At 42.6% G+C, this 22,932-nt stretch overlaps 1 protein-coding gene across 1 annotated transcript in view; it reads left to right on the top strand.

Moving 5' to 3' along the window:
- AGBL1 (ATP/GTP binding protein like 1) overlaps positions 1 to 22,932 on the top strand; it is a 223,800-nt gene that overhangs the window by 44,529 nt on the left and 156,339 nt on the right. Inside the window, exon 14 of the mRNA XM_033517031.1 lies at positions 16,131 to 16,311. Within this exon, the coding sequence (XP_033372922.1) occupies positions 16,131 to 16,311 (181 nt within the window). The remainder of the gene's footprint in view (positions 1 to 16,130; positions 16,312 to 22,932) is intronic.

The following is a 22,932-nucleotide window of genomic DNA, read 5'->3' as shown; positions in this document are numbered from 1 at the left end:
AGACCTGGGCTAGAACATCAGGAGTTGGACTTGATGATCCTTGTGGGTCACTTCCAACCCAAGATATTCTATGATTCTCTCAGTAGTGCTTAAGGCTGGCAATGCTCCAGACTTCCAGAACATAACAGCCTTTTCTGATACACTAATGAATTAAACATCTTGAAAATCTAAATTAGCATATCTTAGTCATAATTATTTTATTTCTTGATTGGTTTGTCAAGTGCCTCAGAAGGGTCTTCTCACAGGAGTGTGGTACTACTTGTATTTTTGCTACAAGGCATTGAAAATTATCAATGAAACTGAGAGTGGTTTGGTTGTATGTGTTTCTTACATTGCTTTGGAAATTTATAGGCAGCTGCTTGGAATATTCCAGTCTTACAACACCACAGGACCAGTTCTCATTGCAGTGGACCTGCAAGCTTCTATAGGAGTGCTAGGTTGCCCAAATTCTTGCCTTAGCAGAAGGGGGAAAAAATCATCTCTCCCTTAGGCAGAAACAGTTCATGAGAAGCCTGCAGGGGTTGTTTTTCCAATGGCCAGTCAAGGTATTGAAATGCAGCCCAGCAGAGTCCCCAGGCTGCTTTTACTCCCTCAAATGGTGAACAAGCATTAAACTGCAACTGGGTTTCTATTATCAACTTCAAATTAAGGTGTGGCAAAAAAAACCCCCCAAATTAGTGTGTATTGGTGGGTGGCACATTTCCCATGCCTGGCCATAAATTCTAGTCATGTACAGTCCTGTGGGGTGTGTGCTAAAAGGTCACTGTAGTACTGTGTAAGGCAGCCAGAGAAGCATTTGAACTGAGGTAAATCTCTCCTCAACGTGGCAGAGATAGGCTGTGAGAGGGAGGACATAATTTTAGGGTCAGATTGTCACTGGAGATGGAATATTGATAGGAGAAATGTGCTTACTAAGGTGTGGAGAGTCAATGCTGGTACCTCAGGGTAAATGCCAAGGTCAGGAAGGAGTTCCTTCATCTGGTCACAATATTGCCCAGTTGTTCACATGTCCTATTACACAGAGTGGCTGTTCTTCACGAGTCAGAAGGTCTGGAGCACCTGCTGATGGATAAAATGGGTTGTCTGAAGGCAGCTGGGTTTGTCCCTGGACACCTGTGTTAAAATAATTCCTTCTGGTCAGTAGTGCTGAAGGTGTGGATGGTGGGGCAGTCTGTGGACCGCTCTTGTTCCTTGAATGAAAAGTTCAGTAAGAAGTTCCTCAGGTTCAAGCCTTCTATAAGGTAAGAAATTGGCACTTTGTAACAGTAGAAATGTGACCAGTTGTTCTCCTTTCTGTTTGGTTGTATCTCCTCATTGATAACTGCTAGGCAAGCTGTGATCCGAGAGTTGGGAGCAGGACAGCTGGCAGGTTGGCCCTGTGGAAGAGTAATCTGTGGTTGGAAATCCCAGGGGGTGTAGCACATGTACCAGCTGCTGTCAGACCCACACAACCACTCCTGCCATCTCAGAGAGCAGTTTTTGTTTCTAGTTCAGTATTTTTTTTTCTTTTCTGTTCCAGAAAAGCTGTGCTGATACACAGATTGAGGTAGATACACACTGCTTTCTGATGCCTGACTGTCTTGTGGGAACAAACTATTTTGGATGGCAAGATTAGGCAGAGTTGGAAAAAAAGCAGGGTCTGCCACTCTTGTAGCAAACCATAGCTTTTATTTGGGAACTCAGCTCAGGGACAGTTTGTCAAGTCTTGCACGGTTTGTGTTGAAGAACTGCTAGGCTGTGACAGAACCCAGAGTGTGTCCTGCTAACAGGGAGCTCTGCTACTCTGAGGTAGATTTTTCATGATCCTGTGATTCTTGAATTTCTCACTCTAACAATAGGCTTCAGCTTGCACAGGCAAACCCTTCCTCAACACCCAGAACTAACAGACTGTTGGGAAACAGTGTGGGTGGCGTTACAACTTTCATGTTGCTTTCACCTTTATCTTTCTAAACTGGGAACTTTCTTGGTGCTTTTAAATCTTGGATGACTGGTTTGGAGAGACTGTCTACTGCATCTGACTTGAAAATAGAAAAGTCATTCAGCTGATACCTCAAGGCTTTGAAAACTTTCTGGAAAACAACAATCTCATTTCTGGATTTAATGTTCCAAGCTATGCATTTTTGTCTGATAAAGGCTGACCTAGCTAGTCATGTATTACAAATGCCTGGAGTTGTTTGGATTGTGTGGAACAGCTTTAGTGCATGTTTGCCAGAGCTGCAAACAGATAGTTTGTTCAGCTACTCTGCCCACATCCATGTGAGGGGCTCTACAGTCTTGTGAAATGTAGCAAACACTATTTCTATGTGCTGATCTTAATCAAATGCTACTTCTATGTGCTGATCCTAATATTAATCTATCCAAGAGCATTACTGAGTGAGGAGGCATATTTGCAATACATGGTTTGCATTTGTTTTTTCTCAGGGTTTTGTATCTGGAATTCTGAACACCTGCTATTTCTAATTCCCACCTGTAAGTTGATTTTGCAGGGAGGGTCTGTGCGGATTTCTGCCTGACCTGTTTTAACTGAGTTTAATTTCTGTAATTGGAGAATGAGATCCATTCCTGTGTGACTGATGCAGCCAATCTCATCCCAGTAAAACAAGCTAGCAATATGTTGAAAGTAGTAGTTTGCAGACGCCACAGGCTGATACTACTTGTTGCCTATAACTGACAGATTGTAGAAACAAGTATTTGTGATTAATGGGCTGCAATTATACAGAAATACTAAAATGAAATGGGACTAAAAATACCCCATAATGATTTTTAAAAGGCCGTTCTGTTAATGAGAGGATTTGTCCATCTCTACATCAGAAAGAAACTTGTTAGCTCTCTGAGCTTGCCCACCTGTTTCTAATGCAGAAATAGAAATAAAAACCAGGCGGAGACAGCTGCTCTGCTCAGACTGCAAATGTGCTGATAAGATCAACGAGTTGACGAGTGACACGGTGGATACTGCAAAGTGCACCAGTGTTCCCAGACAGCTAAACTTGGACTTCTGTATCATTTCAGGGCCCTTACTGTGTGGCTGTAACACTTGGAAAATTATATCTATCAAATCACCAATGCGCTTAGAATTTAATTTGCTCTATCAATTGCAATTGTCGTGCTACTTAGCTGTGGTAGGGAAAAGAAAGTCATTTTCCTTGCCACTTGGCAGTTCTTTTTATAAGCTTTTACTCACTTTTTTTCCCATTGAATTTGTTTAACAAACTCTTTGAAGATATTTCTGGTTTAGCCTGGGTACTTTGAAATAATGAGATTAAATTAAATTGGTTTAAATTTTTGTTAAAACATGATGTGGTCAGAGGTGACGAGTTCTGGGTTGGAGGAATGTCTTGGCCCACAGATAAGGAAGGACTTGTGGACAGTTTAGGGACTTTATTTGATTTTTTAAGAAAACCAGAGAGACCTACTACAACACTCTATTTTTTTTTCTCTCATTTTCCCCTTACCACTTTCATATAACCTTTTGCTTTTTCCCCTAGTCTGAAAACATGTCATGATAGTGATGGATAAAGGTATACCATAGCACTCTGCAAATGTGTGTGTGTGCTTGAAAATTTTGGGAAGGGTGGATGGGTTCCAGAATAAAAATGAGAGCTGATCTTTATATAGGACAAATAACATGAGTGAGAGGGGGCTCTACTGATTATGTCTAAGTGTACAATTCAATTCCTTTTCAAAGCTAATGAAAAGAGGAGGAAGTGATTTGAAGTAATGGATTATGTAGGAAATCACTTCTAGGGTGAGTGTGGATGGCACAGAATTCTTTGACTGGAGCTTGGGAAACAGCTGTTGAGCTTCCAGCTCTGACTGATTTGTATTTTATCCTTGGGCAACTTGTTTTTTCTGTAAATCCTTACCTTTGTAACTTGGAACACACTTGAAACATGTAATCTCAGTCTATGAAGTGCTTCAAGAGAAGATGAGTGAGATGGAATTTATTACCACTGGCATCAGAGTGACTTTGACAGGTCTCCCAGAGGATGTTTGGGTCCCATGGCAAGCACCTAACAGAAGGCTGTAACTAGTGATTGAAGCAGAGATGAAGAAAATAAGTAGATGGATGGGAGGGCAGAATAGCCCTTAAATTCCTTGCTGATCAGGCTGTTCCTGACTGGAAATAAAAATCCAGGGAGCCTTTTATTGTAAAAATGAGGCTGTAGTGGATAATTCAGAAGAAACTATCTTTGGCTTAATTTTTTTCCTTTGTGCTTGCTGTGCTGGGGGAATTTCTGAAAAATTTCTGATTTTTTTTATTTTTTTTTTAAGTCTTTCCTACCCCTGTAGCCACGAACAGAAGGTGCAGCCAGAGCTGAAGTCATTCTTTTCCTGTCCTGAGTAGCAGTGGACAGTGTGGGCTGTAACAAGATTAGTGTCTCTAGTGTCTTGTCGGCTTTGTCACTTCACAGTGTTGCAGGTCACCCTCACACAACTTGGGAATTGTTGTTGTGTGGAGTAGGAAAGTGCATTTAGCAGAGCAGGCATTGAAGGCTGTTTTTAAGTGCAGTCCTGTAAATCCTGGCCTCTGGCAGCCCAAGCTGTTTAGCTGTGTTTTATGAATCAGGTCATATCGTGTCTGCCACGGCTTCCAGATGCCAAGCTCCTTCTGTGACAGTTCTGTCAAGCGTTTTGAGAGGGCACAGAAACAACAGCTAGAGGGTCACCATGAGGCACAACTCAGCTCATGGGAATTGAGCTTCAAAAAGAGCTACTGGCCAGGGGCTGAAAGAGTAAGCAAGAGACAGATGAAGGGCTCTGGGCATGTCAGTGGCTGTGGTGTCCCCACTGTCACTATTCTCCCTGGTTTTAGCCATTACTATCTATGAATGAGTAATAAACATGTAGTGAGGTGCTCATAGTCTGTGTGCTGGCAAAGGTGTGATGGCCCTGCCAGCTATGGAAAATGCCATAGTCAATGGACTTGAAATGGCACTTACACCCATCAGTGATGGCTTGCTCCTTAATTTCATACTCTACATCAGACCCTTTAAATCAGAACACTCCCAGGATCCTCCTTCTAGCTTATCAAAAGCCTCTGCCACCAGCTGGGGCATCACTTGCCACACAGACACCACAACCTTGTTACCAGCCTATCAAGATGTAATGTGAAATTAGGCTCAGCCCTGATAAAATTGCTGTTTGCACAAAGGGTAGTGCTCCCCATGAGGCCATATAACCTGCCTCAAATGTAATTTAATAATCAGAAATCAAATAAAATAAATCAAAACATTCAGGTGATGCATGCAAACCCTAAAATGAATTCAGATTATAAACAGGCAGTGAGACTGAATGGTTGGTTTCTTCATCCATGAGGGAAGCACCCTGAGTAACACAGAGGAAAGAAAAAATTCAAGGAGGTCCTTTGATTTTGAGAATTGATGGGAGTGTTAGGTGAAGGTTTTTTTTTGATGTAAGGCGTTTTTCATTAGCTGCATATCCTTGCAGTTAGAAAATACCAGTTAGAAGTCTCTTCGTATTTTGAAAACAAAGTATTAACGTAAGAAGCTTTGTTAGATACAGCAGGAAGATAAATCATCTTTGCAATGCTAGCCATTAGCCTGTCACGACCATGATTTAAGGGATTTTCTTCTATATAAATAAGTGTTTCTTTTAAAAGCAGTCAAAGCAGGAGATGAAGTGGCTGTGAAAGCTCTGGAATACAATGGTTTTGATATGAGTGTTTCTTACAGCACATTAAGAGAGGGCTCATGCTGTGGATTGTACAGGCTGTATAGAGTGAATGAGCTATAGTGGAAGGGTTCTGGGGCAGGGTCAGCTGGAAAAGTTGAAAGTTCTGCTGTGGAAGTGTTGGAGTGAAAGTGCAGGAAGGCACTGGGATTGAGGAAACATCACAGTGTCAGCTTTATGAAGTCAGTCTGTGTACTACACATCAGAATTTCAAACTGATTAGGAGCTATCAGTTGTGCTGTTAAATTACTTGCCTAAAAGAACCTTCTGAAGAATGCTTTTAAGATAAATTTTATCACTTAGGAATCTATGAAGAACTGAAAGCTCTCCTGTATGGAAGCTCCCACTTTTGCAGTGGTACATGGAGTGCTGAGGAAGGACATCACATGTTCCACCTCTGTTTCTGCTGGGGCTGCCAGGACTGCTCTGCAGCCTGACTCCTTTATTCATGAGAACCTTTTTCTATGCTTTGTAGCAACTTGTGGGGATAAAAAGAACATTTTTCCTCACCCTAGTCTCCCTACCATCTTATTTCCTCGAACAAATGACTCTTCCTAACTTGACATTCTGCTCCCTGCAGTGATTGATGCGGGAAGACATCATCCATTAGCCATGGTTTTGCTGGCATCTGAAGGGAAGAACTTGCTGACCTGAGACAGGAACTAGTGTGTCTTCCCCACAGACTGTTTGAAATTTCTGCATGTTACCTGCTTTATGCAGTGGCAAATTTTGTTCCACCTAGTTTTGTCAAGTACTCTGGGACTCAGATGATGCTATATGAGCCTGATTCCTTTTTCTTCTTTAGGATATCTCAGTAGTAGAGCTGCTTTAAAAAAAATACAGTATGAGCTTAGTTGGGAACTTCAGGGCCCATCTCTGCTATTTTTCTTGGAAAACTTATGTTCTGCTTGTGGTCTGCCACACATGTCATGGAGTCCAGGAGATGAAGGATGGTGCTGCTTGTGTCATGATACAAGATCATCGGGCCAGCATCAGTTCTGCTCTCTTGATGATCTGATTGAAAGACCTTTTATGTTGACCCCTTATTTGTGTTCTTTTGCTCAGGTATTTGGGGAGTTCATCTAAGACCTTGCCATGAAGACAAGATTCATTATTCAAAATCTGGAGACAGTTTTACCTCATTGATCTCTTGTTTGTGGAAAGCAAGAATTTCCTTTGGGATCAGCTCTGGACACTGCAGTTCCAAGATTTAGGACAGACTTAGACAGCCTCAAGTTAAAAGTCAATTTAGTGATGCCACAAATGAGGTCACCCTGCAGAAGGTTCTTTTACTGTGAAGCTGTTGACATAGTGAAGTGTTAGAAGACTTTTTTGTAGACTTTGTTTATTTTCTTTTTCCTCTGAGTTTTTTATATGTAAGAAAACACACATTTTAAAATTCTCATAGTTTGCTTACTCCAGGAGAAATACAGAATAATATTTTTAAGAAACATTCCCTGCTTGACTGATTCTGGAGCAATGAGTGATAAATATCAAATCAAGTGAAGACCAAAAATTTAATTTTTACCATCAGAGGCAATCTGTGATGCTTTTTATCTTAACAAAAACTGATATTTTATCACTTTGACAATGAGAGGCTCTGATTGCACATTCTTTTAATATATTTTACTACTTTCAAGTCATTCCCTGAGGAAGACTTCAAGTCGAGGAGAGATGGATCTGTGCCACTTGAAAGCACAACACATATAAGAATAAACATTACTTTACACTGTAGGTGGTAATAGGTGGGTTTAAAATATGTTCTGCATGAAGAGTAAAGAGTTTTTTTTTTTTAATAAACTATAGAGTTTGTCTTCTGTAGAACAGAACAGCTTAAAGTGCTACTTAAAGCAGAAGAACTTAAACTTGTGTTAAACTGTTAAACTTGGCTTTTATTCCCAGCAGTGAAAGAAACACTGGCAGGTGCTCCATTTCTTATTCCCATTTTAGGCTCACAGGCCTCATTGCAGGTTCTAAGTTCATCTCAGAATGGACAAAATATTGAGATCTTCACCCAATTTTTTACCATTCCTTTCATGCCTGGATTTGCCAGAAGGAGAATTTAGCAAAATTTGGGCTTCTTAACTGGATCCATTGAAGTTAGCAAAGAAAACAAATTCCTGTTGGGTTATTTCTGTCCCCAGGCACTGCAAGATTACTGTGTACAAAATGACTTCTTGTGCTCTGGGCAATGTGGTTTTAATGTTAACTTCCACCTCTCCACAGGGGAGACTTTTTAGTGTAACTCACTGATACTCAGTCTAAGTGTTCCTTTGTGGAGTTTCATCCCATTAACCCCGGATTCACCTGGGTTTGGCACTCTGAGCAATTCCTCTTGCACTGAGCCTGCTCTGGGAGCCATGGCAGTGCAGGGCACAGGGTGTTGGACTGGGGCTAAAGGCTGTGTGCTCCACATGCAGGAGGTGGGGATCGAGGCATTACTCACTGTGTGAAAGCCATTTATTCCTGGAGTGTGTTCTGGGGCATTCCCTCTGCCAGCAGCTCCTGCCCCAGATGTCCATCTGCCGCCCTTAAATTCAGCACAGAAGCTATTAGTGCCATCCACAGAGCAGGGGACATGGCCAGAGGGCAGCTCATGCCTCAGAGTTCACAGCTCCATGAGGCTCTGCCCTGTCAGTGCAAAGGCAGCTTGATCCCTTTAGGGATCACATACTCAGGAGCCTCTCAGGCAGGGGATCTAACCAGAAGGTGCAGTTGTTGCTCTCAGGGTGTTGAAATGTGCCTTGCAAATGAGAAAGATGAGCTGTGAGTGAGCAGTGGGTACATAGAATGAAATGTAAAAGCAAGGGGTGAAAATATTGCTGGTTTGGAGCTGAAGCCTTATTAAAGTCCTGTCTGTCCTATTTGGGCAAATTCTTTCTAAAGTAGTGTATGTCACCAAAATCCCATTAAACTGTCACATAAATTATCAGGGTTTCCTTTTTCCATCACTGTGGATTACCCAGGGAGATATTTTTATGACAATGGAAGCTTTTTCAGTCTGCTCCTCCTGCCTGATTTCATTTCAGATGAAATCCTTCTCTCGGAAAAGAGCCCATGGATTTTATAGCTCTATGGATCTCTGCACTCTGCCTGTTATAGCAGCTGTCCTTCAGGTCTCTGTGTACTCATCTCCTGCCTTCACCTTCTTTTAGGCATGGGACAGTTTAGGGCAATGTTCTAGCTCTTCTCTCAGTTCAGCTTTTTTGTTTTAGTGCAAAAACCCCAAAGGTGAAAGTCACCTATATGCCAAACTTGAAAATACTGCTTTTTACTGCTTGCCAGGTCTCAGAAGCCTTGCATCTCTGCAAGACAGTCTACATTTCTCCCATGCTGACTGAAAAACACGTGAATTGATGGCCTGGCCATGGCAGTACAAAATACTTGAGTATCTGAAATTGCCTGCTGCCACAGAACAAATTAAAGCCATAATGTGTGTGTTATAGAAGCAGGGGGTGATAGATCCTAGCAGGCCTTCTGACAGATAATCTGGAGCTCCCTACATCAGCCACCTAGATCATACATTGGCACTGATCTTAGTGGTTGCTGCTCACACCTTTCAAGGGACATATAAGCAGAAGCTGAGAAATGGTAATCTTAAGGGTAATAGAGAGGCTTTGGAAGATCATTACTAATGAGAGAAATCCAAGAAATTATATTAGTCCAATTTTGAAGTGTCAAGACTAAATGTACAGGTAAGACAGAATTTTCCATGAATAATTCAGTTCTGTATGTCAGAAGAAGCCCTAATGATGTCAAAATATGATGGTGAAATATTTCTGAAATATTTCATGAGATATTTCTGATTAGCCACTAATAAGTAGCTAATGGTTAACATGGCTTAAAATGGCTAACATTAAGTAGTAAGCAGACACCTTGCATCAAAGAGAACACAGGAGGTGTCAGAGCTGCCTTGTGGACTGGAATATCAATTCCAGCAGCCCTCAGAAAAGAGAGCTAGTTCCAGAGGAATAAGGGGAATCATGGACCGAGTTTCTAAAGGAGCTACCTTGACTTGTGTGGCTATAAGCCTCTGCTGGCACTGTTTTGGGTACTGTAGTGGAGATTCTTGGCACAGGACTTTATGAACAAGGACCCATCAGGAGGGAGGGCCAACATTCAGGCCCAGCAGTGAGGGCAGTCAGGTCACCACAGGTTGGCTTAGCTGATAGTAACTTGTGCTTATTTTTATGCAGCCTAGTCCCAGTGGACAGGGAGGACAGGTGATTGCAATCTTTTTTTTAACAGCCTTTTGCAATTTAAAGGTTATTTCTCCTTCCTCTCTGTTCACCTTTTCTTTCTGTGTCTGAAACACGTTTTCTCCAATTTTTCAGCCTATGACTTCTAAACATTTTATGATTTTCAAATGATCTCTTCAATTTTCATCAGTATTTTTAGCCTGTGGTGGGCAGCAGTGGGCACAGGACTGGGGGTATTTGGTTTTTGCTCACTGGGTTGAGCAGAGGGGAGTAACAGCGTGTTCCTGGCCTCGGCTGTGACGCTGCCTGGTGTGGCTCCCAGGAGAGCTGCCATTTTTGTAACTGCTGTGCATTACTGTCCCATCTGCTGTAATCCCCTGATCCTTCTGGGCAGTACTTTTTCCTAGCCAGCTGTCCCCTGTGCCCCATCTTGGTCTCATGCCCTTGGCTGTGGGGAGCAGAGATGGATGTCAGCAGTGAGCACAGGTGTGGGACGTGCAGCCAGGCAGAGGAATTCCTCTGCTGGTGACAGTCCTGGGAGCAGGTAAATGCAGGTAACTTGTTTGAGAGCAGGTAAATAAGGTACCTGCATGGTTTCAGTTCTGAAGTCTGATGATATTTGAGCAGCTCAGGGGGTGTGCAGAGGGACACTGGGTGTGCCAGTGAATGCTGAGGGGATGCATCCAGAACTGGATGATGATGCAGTGGTTGGAAATTTCTGCTAGACTAATGCAGGTGCACACACTTGGGATGGGGATGTTAGTTATAACCTGAGAGTTATAGCAGGCTTTCCCTGGTTGTAAGTCCTGAAAATAAGGTTCAGTTGTTCCCCAACCTTCCCTAAGAGGTATGCTTCTATTTGAAGCAGAATTAATTCATGTGGGTTTCCTTTGTCCTCAGTTATACTGAAGGTCCTGCTAAATAATGATGGTGGTTCCTGCTGCTTTAAGAGATTGGGATTTTGGAAACTTCCCCCAAACAGGCTTGACAACTTGACTACCAAGTTCCTGGAGTTGAAACCCAGTGTTAGTAGGTCAAGCAGAACTGAGGCTGAGCAGTCTGTACCCGTATTCAGCTCCCTGATCATCTCTGATTCAGAGGTGGATGAATTCATAAAACATGTACACAAAGGAAGGTTGCCAAGCAACTTGGAGGCTGAAACTCTCCCATCAAGCTATGAAGGTAGAGAACAGGCAGCTGAGATGATTTGTAATGTTCACCTCTTTGCCATAGGTAACAGTAATAATGCATATAATACAGAAATATTTAAGAAAGGAATATCACATTGATAATTCTGGAAAACAACAGCTGATCCTGCTAGACTGTATTTTGCCTCTGTATTTTTGGAGCATTTAGCCAAAAACAGGCACAGCAAGGAGACAGCAATCTGGGGTAGGGGGAGATGGGCAGGGAAGAATTATTCTATCTTAAGGCAACAGAAAGTCTGACAACTGGTGGAAAAGTTTTAGGAGGGGAGAAAAATACCTGTCACAGATTATGCCTCAGATCAGGCTCATTGTTTTCTGTGATCTCAGTATTTCATGTTTTTTACAAATATACTTTAATATATTCATTGTACATTGCACCATATCCTCTCTTCTCTCTGACTTTGCAAAACTCTGCAGCCTTGGGCATGTCAGATGTATCCAGGACACGATGCAGCTGTGACATGCATGAAGAGCTATGTGATGGTCCTGTTTACCCATCATTTACTCACAGAATAGCCTGTAGTGGGCACAGCTAATTAAATTGGAAGGAAAAGTTTCGCTTTCTTGATTTTTCTCTACTATATCCCAGGGTAAACTTGGCCCTTTGATCTGTGTAGTGCTCAGGGTAGTCATGCTGTTCTTAGACATAAAGGAGAAAAAGAAGCCTGTGTCTTAATGGCCCTGGGCTTGTGCAAAGGAAAGAGGGGTATGCAGGGGCACAGCCAGGAAGTTTCAGCCCAAGATCCAGATGTGAATTTTTCACATGCTGTGTACATAATTCCCTTTGACTCCTTTAAAAATCCTAGCCCTGTGTCATTTCAATGCCCTGTCCCTTTACAAATGGCATGGCTCAAAACTCAACCTGATATAATTTAGAAGAGCAGCCCAAGTCAGGGCATCTGGAGCTGCTTTTCATTGCCTTTCTGTGGTCCCCTTGATGAGGGACACTGCTGAGTTAATGGGGTTTTGTGCTGTTCTTTCAGGCTTCTCATTCCCCAATTGATGTCACGATTAGTGACATCAAAGTCACCTCTTAGTGAACCTTGGTGATGACATGACTAGAGGAGGACCCTGAGAGGCAGCAGATTAAGCAGCAAGTTAGCACGACTGGAAGAACAAAGCTCTCATTTTCATTCATATATCCACAATCAAAAATGAGTGAAGAGAAGGAGGGATGGGAATTAGGTGATGCATTAGTAAAATTATCATTCAAAGGTTCTTGGCTCAAAGTTTTGCAAGAGGAATCAGTGGTTCTTTAATCTCCCACCTTGGGTATTGTTGATGCCATGTTATATTCTGGGCATGTCGAAATATAACACAGTGTAAGGAGACATGATTTGTTGGATAAGGCTTTATGTAGCACAAAAAGGCTCCTCTACTTTCCCTTTTTATTATTTACATTCCCACAGAAGGTTATGGGCAATGTGAGCATTGCAGAGATAAATGGCTAACCTGAGCTTTCTGGCAGCTTCCTCAGAACCTGGAAATGAGCTGCCTAAGTGCTGGCCTGAGGATTCTGAAGACTTGAGCTCAGTTCTGGTCCTGGGAGGAGGAATATGAGAGAACCTGGGGTTGTGAGTCCTTAAGACAGCTTTAGCAGGGCATGGGAAATTGCACCATGGGGCTCTGAAAGAGCAGAGAGAGGAGGACAGCTGGGCACCAGTATAAACCAGTAAGCTGTACTGGGTAGTCCTGAGCTGGTCTGGTCCGGACTGCAGCTATGGGGGTGCTGGAAGTCAGGAATGAAGGGAAGCAGCTGAACTGAGTGCAGAGATCTCCACTGGTGCTTCCAGTTGAGCGTGGAGCATGACAGGCCAGTGCTCTGTCTACTCCTTTCATGAGCTATGTTAATAGCAGTTAGCACAATATTTCCAAAGTAACTGGATATGCTGTAAAACAGGTTTGGGCCACTCCTGCTGTTTTCCAGGTGTTTCAAGAGTAGCAAATTTTATGGCCATGTCATCAGCTCTTTGCTCTATTTGCTGCTTCATTAGTTTTCACGCTGGGAGCACTCTGGGGGAGCAGCATTTGGATGTGGGATTTGGCTGTGATGGCTCCTGTGAAGGGAACAGACAGTTAACAAGCTCTGTGGTTTCCTTGCTTGTACAAAGCTTCCTTATGACTCTCCTGTGGGTGGGATGTCAGAGCTGCGGATGTGCTTGGCAGGAGGGGATCTTTCAAAGGAAACTTTCACTGGAATAGAGAGATTTCCTTGGCTGGACCTGCAGGCAATGGGGCCCTCCAGTTGTCACCCACAGGAGAACAGTGTAGGTGATCTCTGGTCTCTTTCCCTGCCTTCATGTTTCCTGGGGTTTAAAATCTGGATGCTCCAGGAGCTTTTCCAACATTGAGTCTAAGTAAGACATGCTTGACTTTGATGAGCCTTGAGAGAAACAGCAGAACTCAGGTCTCTGCCAGCCCCGTGCTATTGCAATTAGTAGAATTATGGCAAATTGTCCTGGGTTTTTGACATGAGAAAACTGTTGCTTAGAGGTTTTCTTTTAATTTTTTTTACTTTGACTGAGGAATGAGCCTCTCAATTGAAATGCTGAGCTCTGTACCAATATCCAGAAGAGGTAAGAGTTGTTAAAGCTGTATTCACCAATTGCAAAAGAGAGCACATTTTATTTTGCTCTGTGCTATTTACAGCTGTTGTCCATTAGAAGTCCTCAGGAGCCTCATTCCCAGCTCAAACTGCACAGCCCCGTAAGTTTAGCTCAGCAATGAGCCTGCAAAACAGCACTAAATCATGGTGAATGGGACAAAGGAGAAAATGTTTGGAAATAGCAAAATGCAGCTGATGTCTTTGTGAAATCTGGTTTTTGTTTGTTGCTATTATAAGGCATTACTAAGGTAGATGGTAATGCACAATTAGCTGGAGAAGAATAGAACTAGTGTACTTTAATTTTTTGGGGAAAAAATCAGAATGGCTTGTTCTGCAAGAGCTAAAGGAGTCTTTTGCAGTCCATAAATACCTAAGGAACTTATGAGTACACACTGATGAAAATGCACTAACTCCCCCCAGTATGGTGAGGTGTAAGAATGATAAAAGCCTAATATGTGGCTATTGAGAAACAGAGTCCCAGTTGCTTTACTGGACCAGAACAGGATTGCTCTGTATGAACTCTTTGAGCTGGGAGAGCAGTTCACCCTTCTAGTGCCCACCAAGTGCTTAAGAGGGAAGCATGGATGTGGGATTATTTCCAAATCTGAGTGTGTCCCTGCATGATGTGACTAAATTGTGCTGTAAAGTATATACTGAGCAGAACTGTGCAGAATATACAGTAAAGGAGAGAAATTAATGCTTATTCCTTGTTTGAATGTGAAATGAGAAATTTCACCTGTATTCCCAGCTCTGACACAGCCTTTTCTTGGTCAGATGAACAGCTAAACAGCTCTTTAGTACCATCTATATTTTTGGGGATGGTTTTCTACCTCCCTGTTTTATTATGATTGATTAATGATTTGTAAAGCATTTGGAAACTGAAGGATGGCTTTGGGAGCTAAGGGCAAAGGTATGTAAGGTGCTAATTCAGCATTTATTTACAGGGGCACTCAGCTGATGCCTTTGGTTTTGCATTCTGCCCTGTTGCCTCTCCCAGTTCTGTCACTGGGAGCCTTCAGTTCTGGAAGGGAATGGAGCCTGAGCTCTGATGTTGCCTGATTGAGTGGGACAAACTGCCCTGGCACGGCTGTGATGCCCTGACAGATAAAACTTTCCACTGAAGTAAATCTGTCAGGCTGACTTGTGATAGTGAATGCTCACAAAAGGATCATTTAAAGACAGATAATTGCTTTCTCCTTTCCTTTTATTTTCTGTGTATGGCAGGTGTCTCCTTCTGCCTTCTCCTGTTTCTTTGGCCCATCCCTGAAGCGTGCTCAGCACAGATGGGATCTTCAAAGGATCTGCTGTCAAACTTGGTTTTTTTCTAAGCATATGTATGCTGAGAGTTTTTGGAGACTTGCAACCAGACCAAATGTGTTTAGTGGCTTTTTCACAGGAACAGCAAATAACATATCTGATAACAAGGAAACTTTTGCTGTTAAATTGCAAGTCTGTTTTGAAATAGGTTCAGTAGAGATTATCAATGAACTGTTTAGTAAAAATTCAATTTACTCTTTGTTTTTTTTGTTATTTTTGTGTTGGTTTTTTTTTTTTAAAAGCAACACCCTCAAATCCCCTCCCCTTCCTCAGATTGGCACAGTTTGTTTCCCCTGCATGAAAGTAGTGCTAGAAACAAATGAACTCTTCTAGTGGCAACTTCTGAAAATCAGCCTTTCTAATCTGAGTGAGCATCTAAATTTTATATAAATGAAAAAGTCTTTCCACCAAAAGCAACAGCTTGCCTTAGCTATGTGTGTTGTTACTTCTACCTTTTGTTGTATTGTTATGAAATAATGGTTAGGTTTGAGTACTCAACCTCTGCTGCTCTGGTGAACATATTAGCCCATTTTCTTTAATTATATTAGTTTAGTTCAATTAATTATGATTTTGACCCTACAGCACAAATTATTTCCAGAGATCAGGCAGCTTGCTTGTCCTTGGAGCCCCTTATGGGTGGGCAAATCTGCTTAGATATTTAGGAAGTTCTGAGTTGTTTATGGTGAAATACTGAAAGTGGAGCAGTACCTTAGAAAATTAAATAATTTCTTGCTGCCTTTTAAACCTTAATGGAATTTGATGGGATCAAACTTTCAATAATTGCTAAAAAGCATGGTAAAGATATTTGGAGAGGCAGTAACCTGCACCTGCAGAATGCTTTCTAATGGTGCATGTAAAGACTTAAGTCATCACAGAATAAGCAGAGAGATTGGGATCAGACAGGCTCTGTGGTGGTTCTGAGGACCAAATCTGTGATCAGCTTATAAATAGCACCTTGAGAAAATATCTGGAGTATCTAGGGATGCATTTTCCTTAGAATGAGTTTTGGATTGTTACCTAAGTTCAAAAGGAATAAAATCCACTTGCAGAGATCTTACTCTCAAAGAAAAGCCCTGTTTAGTTTAGGGGTGTTTTTGCTTTGTTTTGCAGGCAGCCGTCCCTACGTGTTCCTCACAGCCCGTGTTCACCCTGGTGAGAGCAACGCCAGCTGGGTGATGAAGGGCACCCTGGAGTTCCTGGTGAGCAGTGATCCCATTGCTGAGCTCCTGAGGAAATGTTTCATCTTCAAGATTGTGCCCATGCTTAATCCTGATGGGGTCATCAATGGCAAGTGAGTTGTGAGGTGCTGCTTCTGGGGTTTGTCTGTGCACCCAGCAGGTCTCACCTTCAACGTTTGTGCTGGGAGAATTCCCTTTGCCCCGTGTTTTATTCATCCTGTTATCAGTCCTGTATGGAAAATGGGAATCTGAGACATGGCCTGGAGTACTCTCCTGCATTTGTCAGGTGTGTGTGGTTCTGCACTGTCTGTGGCCACCAGATCCTGCAATTCCATGGAAGGAGTATTAGTGGTGCTGGGGACACAGGATCTTTACTGACAAATGGAGGTTTATCCATTCTGCTAAAACAGCAGGGCAGAATACAGCTGCAAAGCAGATATGCTTGGGAAAAACTGGCTGTAATTAATGCTTTGTATAACCTGGTGGGGGGAGGATGAATAAGGATTTCTTAAATTTTCACAGAAATATTTCTGTATAGTGAACCTTCTTCCTTCTCCCACCTTCTTTTCAATCTTCCTTCCCACGTTTCCTAAGAGATGCTGAATCTGATCTTGGAAAATATTGATTCCTTTTTGCATTCTTTACCTTATACCCTCCCTCTCCACCCACACTAACTTCCCTCTCCCTGTACATGACTGGAAAAAGGTACAACTCTGCTTCTAATACGTTGAGCTGCAATAAATGTTGTGGGAAGCCTTGAAGAGACACTAAGCTAAGGTAGGCTTGCACTTTGCTGGAAAACAAATCTCCTCCTCTCTGTGGACAGTGGACTTTGTTCACTTAGGGTGTTTGTGGAGTGGCAGTGAGTTAATAACTGCTGGTCCTGCCCAATGCAAGGGCAGGACATCATGATCAAGTTCCACCAGTGGCTGCTGTCCTGACCTGGCATGGGGCCCTGCAGGGTTTGCAACAACTGTGTCCCCAGCTTACTGCAGCTGACAAATGTAAGAACTGAAAGGTGGGCTGAAACAAGCAATAGAACACAGCAAAGCTTAGAGGAACAACTTTCCTTAAGCTACAGTCCCACACCTGCTTTGGGGCTGGGTTGTGCTGAGTGTTGCAGGTACAGGAAAGCAAATCCTGAGTAACAACTGCATTGAGCTGAGTTTCAAACTCATTTGAGTTTGGGGTGAGTGCTTCACCAGGAAGCAACTTGGGTTTTTCTGATAGTCTCTAGTGTGTTAAGTCACAGCTTTTGGGCTGCTGTGCTCCCCAGGGCCTGGGTCTGCCAGGACTGTTCAGAATAGCTGGGTACTGCCCCGGGTATTCAAAGCCTCTCTCGGCACCAAATGCTTTCTTGATCCTCACAGACAGAAAGAAAAAGAAAAACAATTCTTGTTTTTCTTCCAAAAATGTCTTTTCCCCGTTATTTCTTCCTCTCAGTACACTTAGTTGAATTTCCCATCAGATGCAGGAGTGCAGGGAATGGCTGACCTTTTCCTCCAGCTGTCACGATCAAGTGTAGCAGAGAAGGGACCTTCAGGAGGGAGAATGTGGCTCTTGGTGACCCCTGAATGAAGGGTATGGCCCAGGCCTGTGTCACACAGGAGGGAATTTTGTGTTCTGTGGTGCAGATGAACAGTTGTTAAATCTGGTGATGACGAAAAGTGTTACTGAATCTTAAATGGATAGGACCAGGAAAACAAGGACTTGGCCACGTCTCCTTTACTGATCATGAGGCCTGTGGAGGGGATTAAGCAATTCCTTCATGCTTTTAATTAAATAAATCTCTCTTGTGAAGCCTCCCATGGCCCACATATTCTTGTTTCTTTATATGTATGCTTTTTAGTAGCCTTGGTGCCTTCTATATTAAATAAATAGTTTTGTTCTGGGCCTCAGGTTTAGTGGTAGCATGCAAGAGTGTGTGTGTAAGAGCTTGTGGGAGTGTGCAAGAATTGCCACCTTCTTCCTCTTCCTTTACCTGATTTTAATGTTTCCTTTTTCTCTTCATCTGATTCCCATTTCTCACTCTTCCCTCCTGTTGAATCAAAGAGGATTTTCATTGAAAAGGACTTGATGAATTTTGTAAATTAATGAAGCAATGAGTGGAGATGGGAGCTGGTGAGTCTTTTTCAGATGAAGGGAATTTATTGGAAGCTGCATGATTTCTTCAAAACCATGGGGTAACCATACTAGCAGCTAGGTAGAGGAAATCCTGATTTTTCTTTTGGAATATAGTCATGGACTGGTCTTTATCTGTTTTAAAAACATCCTCTTCCCTCCTGCACCTGCCCTCCCCCAGCACAGGCTGAGTAAGCTTTGCTTCTCCAAGGTGAGGCAGGTGAGGGCTTTCTGTCCCTCCACTGATGCTTCCCCCACTTGAATTTATCCTGTTTCTTGTTTACTCAGGGGCTTTGTTCATTACCTCCTCAAACCTATCAGAGAAAAGCTTCAGTTTTTTTGACAATTACTGAAATAAAGAGAGAAATGCCCACTATAATCCCTTCTAGAACAGTTTTCTTCTGCACACTCTCAAAAACTACAAAAGAAAACAGGAGTGTGCTCCCACTTAACCTTTGGAACCTGGTGCCTTCTGTTTGGAAGGATGATCTTGAGAGGAGAAGAAGCAGCACATTTGTCTCTATACCCAAACACACTATTTGTATAAATGACCTTTTTCTCTCCTGTATTAATGCTTACTCTCCTGAATGGACACATCGTGTTCCCTGGGCAATAAGAGGCAGAAAGGATCAGGGATAGGAAAAAAAAAAGCTAATGGCTGGTCTGAGGAGTCAGTTTGTGATGCTGAGCTGCATCCTTAAGGACTAAATCTTGAGGTGATGTCACACAAAGCTGTACAACTGCAGACACCCCCCCTTCTCTTTATTGCTTCTCTGTGGTCAGAGGGATGAAGGAGAAGTTTAATTCTAAATTGGTGCCATGCACTCTGCAAACACACTCCAAAGGCTCTCTCCAGACTGGTTAATCTGTGATGTGTCTCTTCCTCTAAGGATAGCTCAGAGATGTGAGAAGGCTGGGAAAGGAGTGGTTTTGATTTAAAGGAATCTCTCTCTAGGAGAGAGGTGCTACAGGAGTCTTGTGCTGCTCTTTGACGTGCTCTATGAGTCTGTCCCCATGTTTTCTTCAGAAGTTCTGCACCTAAATTGTCACCACCTTGCCAGAAGTAGTTGGGCAGGCATATATGGAAGGCAAGGCATACTTGGATAAAAAAGGAGCATTTTGTAAATTGTGAAAGACTCAACCCTCAGTACACTGCTGTGCTCTGAGACACACATGGAATGGTGGCAAGAGTGTGCACTGGTGCTTTCCTTAAAACCTCAGAGATTACAAAGGTGCAAGTTCTGTGAATATCTGTACTGGAATGCTTGGTGGCTCTGGGAGGTGTAGATGAAGGGTCAGCTAATTTTCCTCAATTGGAGCAGAATTTTTTACAGCTCTTGGCTGCTTTGGTGCCTCGGGTGTTGCTTCTGTTGCCTTCCTCTGAGAGGGCAGTGATGGATTTGAGAGCTTAGGGTACCAAATGTGGCTAGTGCCTGCACAGCACGAGATAAAATATGAGCTGCAGTATTTCTTAGCTCTCATTTCTGTGAATTGTTCCTTGGTGGAACAACCAGAAACAGTGTCTGGCCCTGCACCACACACTTGTCTGAGTTCCTCTCTGCTGTGGAAGGTGTCCCAGTTTCATCCAAGGCCGTTTATGCTGTGCTGCTGTGACAGGCCATCCTTGGCTCTCCTGTGATGAACGTGCCCCTGCAGACAGCTGCACCCCAGGACTCTCCCTTCTGACAGCACTTCCAGTGCAGGATTGTTTATTCCTTCCTTTATCAGCCAGGGCTGCTGGGCCCCTTGAGTTATTAGCTCTATTCATTCATTGTCAGTGTTTCCTCCTTCGTAAATATGCCCCCATATGTCTCTGCTCCCGAGGAATATGCTTTCTTTTCTATTTACTGCTTTTCCCAGGCCCCCACCTCCTCATTGCTCTCTCCACCCAACGGCCCAATAACAGCCAAGGAGATAAATAAGCTCCATAACTCTTCCCAGCTATTATTTTTTGTTGTTGTTGTTGTTGCCCTGCATGGTAATATATATAATAACAAGGAAACAAATCTTATTACTAAAGTAATTACAATAAATAAAAAGCTGAGAGGGGAGATGGAGGAAGGGTCTGTCAGGGGAGTGATTGCAGTAGGATTTTTTAAAATTTAATTTACTTGAGATGTTCTCTGCCACTTTGCTGATACCCTGCTGAGGGGGGCTGTGACTAATTAGCAGCCAGCTGTTGTTTTAACACCCTCACCTAATTTATAGTGTGCCTGAGCCTCTAAAAGAGGATCCTGTACGATATCATTGTCTGTGGGACTCAGCACCAGCCTTGTGTCAGTAGTTGGCTTTATTGCTTGGTGTTTTTGTACCTCAGAAGCTGTATAGCTGGAATTTCGGGTGCTTTGCTACAATTCCTTTTATCTTCAGCATATCCCATGTGCTTTCAGGAGTTTGACCCAGAGAATGAACACAATTTGTTGCTTTTAACTGCTTGTCCCAGTGTCCAGCCTAATAGCTGATCAACACAACTGCTGCCTTTTGACTAAGGAGTGTGGTGTGGGCAGGATCTAGGGTTTGTTTAAATTCAGGGGCCTCATTCCTATGTTGGCAGGTTTCACATGGAAGTACCATATTTTTCTTGCTAATAGAATGGAGACTGCAATAACATCTGTCTTCTAAATGGTCATGAAATCTAATTAGTTAATGGCCATATTAAAAACTGGAGGATCCAAGGCATTGTTCCGTGTTTCATCAGTCCCCCAGCTGCCAATTGCTAAAGCGTGTGCAGTCTTTGTAAGCTCTGAAACAGTAAAGGTGCCCAATGAGTTGTGTGTGTGTCCCTGTGCTCTTTCCTGTACAATTCATGCTGCTGATGCAAGGTCACCTGGAAATTTTACTACAAAAATCACTGGGTGTGGGCTCAGTTACTGCCTTGGACTACTAAACACTTCAGCTTCTAGCCTTTGGGAATTGTTTACTTTTGGATAGGTTCTACCTTGCATTTTGAAGTTAGCATGAATATTAGATATGAATAGGTTGTTCCACAGGCTCAGAAAGGAATCCCTTTGTTCTGCATTCGTGTCTGTTTTCCTAACTGATGATGTGAGTTTGTAATCAGATGTGTGCACTCCTTTGAAGACATTTTCAGGAGCCAGGAGACTGGTGAACAAAGCTAGCTTTTAGTAAAGTTAATGAGATGATTGAATTATATTATAATTCTTGTTAGCTTGATTGTGTGTCATTATCCCTTTTGTTTGTTATTGTGCTTATTTGAGTCCCATTTGAGGGATATTATTCCCATCACAATTGTGCCCGTGCTGGGCTCTGTGGAGAGACAGGCAAGGAGCAGCTGCTGCCTTGTTAGGGCCTGGTGCATTATTGCCACAGGCTTTGCAGTGAGGGATTGGTGGGAATGAAGAGGATGCTGGGCTGTTGGCTCCATGCAGCCTGACCCAGCATCTCAGCCCTGGCACTTCATGGAGCTCCGAGCTGTGTAGTTGCAGCTCTTCTTCAGGTTTACATCCTGGCACAGGGAAAGCATCCTGCTGCAATGACTCCCACAACCACCTGATGAGAGTTTGTGAAGGATACCTCAGTATCACCAGTGCAGGAATTGGGGAAAGGTATTAAAAATCAGGAGTCTCTCTATACCTTTTTTTGGGATTTCCAGGACATACATGCAAACCCTGGCCTGGCTGGCTGCATAAGCTAATTTCCACTGAGGTGTAATTGCTGCTGAGCTTGGATGGTATCCTGTAGCTGATTGTGGTAGACATCAAACACCAATATCAAAACTGAATACTTTGGAATTGAACTAGTATCACAAGTAAAGGGGCTCTTTTGAGCACCCATCTGAAGATCAAGTCTGTTTATCTGAGTTAAAAACTGTTGGAAGCTACAGATGTAGAGATGGAGTTGTTATTCATAGGATGGGAAAGAGAAGTCCACAAAATGAAATTGTAAAAACTTCACTTTTATAGATGCAATGAAGAATGTCCAGTACTTTACTGCAATATCCACACTACCTGGAAAGCTGAAATTGCCTGGGAATGAAGGTTATTGTCTCCTGTAATATACCTTCATATATTACCCTGTGTAATAAATCAGGCAGTTTCTTTCGCCATGAAAACTGGACATCCCTGGAGTTCCAAGTGACATTTCTCATTTTATGTGGCAATTTGGCCCTTTTAAGTATTAAAACACATAATTTTTTTGTGAAATACGCACTGAAATTTTTGAAAGCTTATGAACAAAAAAATCAGGAGCTTAGGTTTGCAAGTGTAAAGCTGATTTTCCATGACTTTGCTTTTGAAAAATTCTGTGCTGGGTTAGCTTTGTGTTTTGGCTAATATTGTTCTTTAACTTTTTTATTTATTTGTGTATTTCTCTCTCACTTTTCCCCTTCCCTCTCTTTGGAATCTGTTATTCAAATGTAGCATTAAAAGCTAGCAAAATACTGTGATAGGAGAGGGGATGTAAAATGACCTTGGGTTGGGGAAACAGACTGGCAAGTGGAAATGGTGTTTGTAGAAAAGTGATGAAGAGCCTTATCTAGAAAAATAAGCTTCATTTGAGAGCTCATGTTTTCAAAATTGCTGTGCAAAAATGTACCTACAGAGGTCCAGCTGAAGTTGAATTGTTTACCTGTGCACATGGCTTGTGTGATTGCA

This window comes from Parus major, chromosome 10 (assembly GCF_001522545.3).
Source record: "Parus major isolate Abel chromosome 10, Parus_major1.1, whole genome shotgun sequence".
Taxonomy (NCBI): domain Eukaryota; kingdom Metazoa; phylum Chordata; class Aves; order Passeriformes; family Paridae; genus Parus; species Parus major.
The sequence above is the reverse complement of the archived record's forward strand: the minus strand, read 5'-3'. Positions and strand labels throughout refer to the sequence as shown.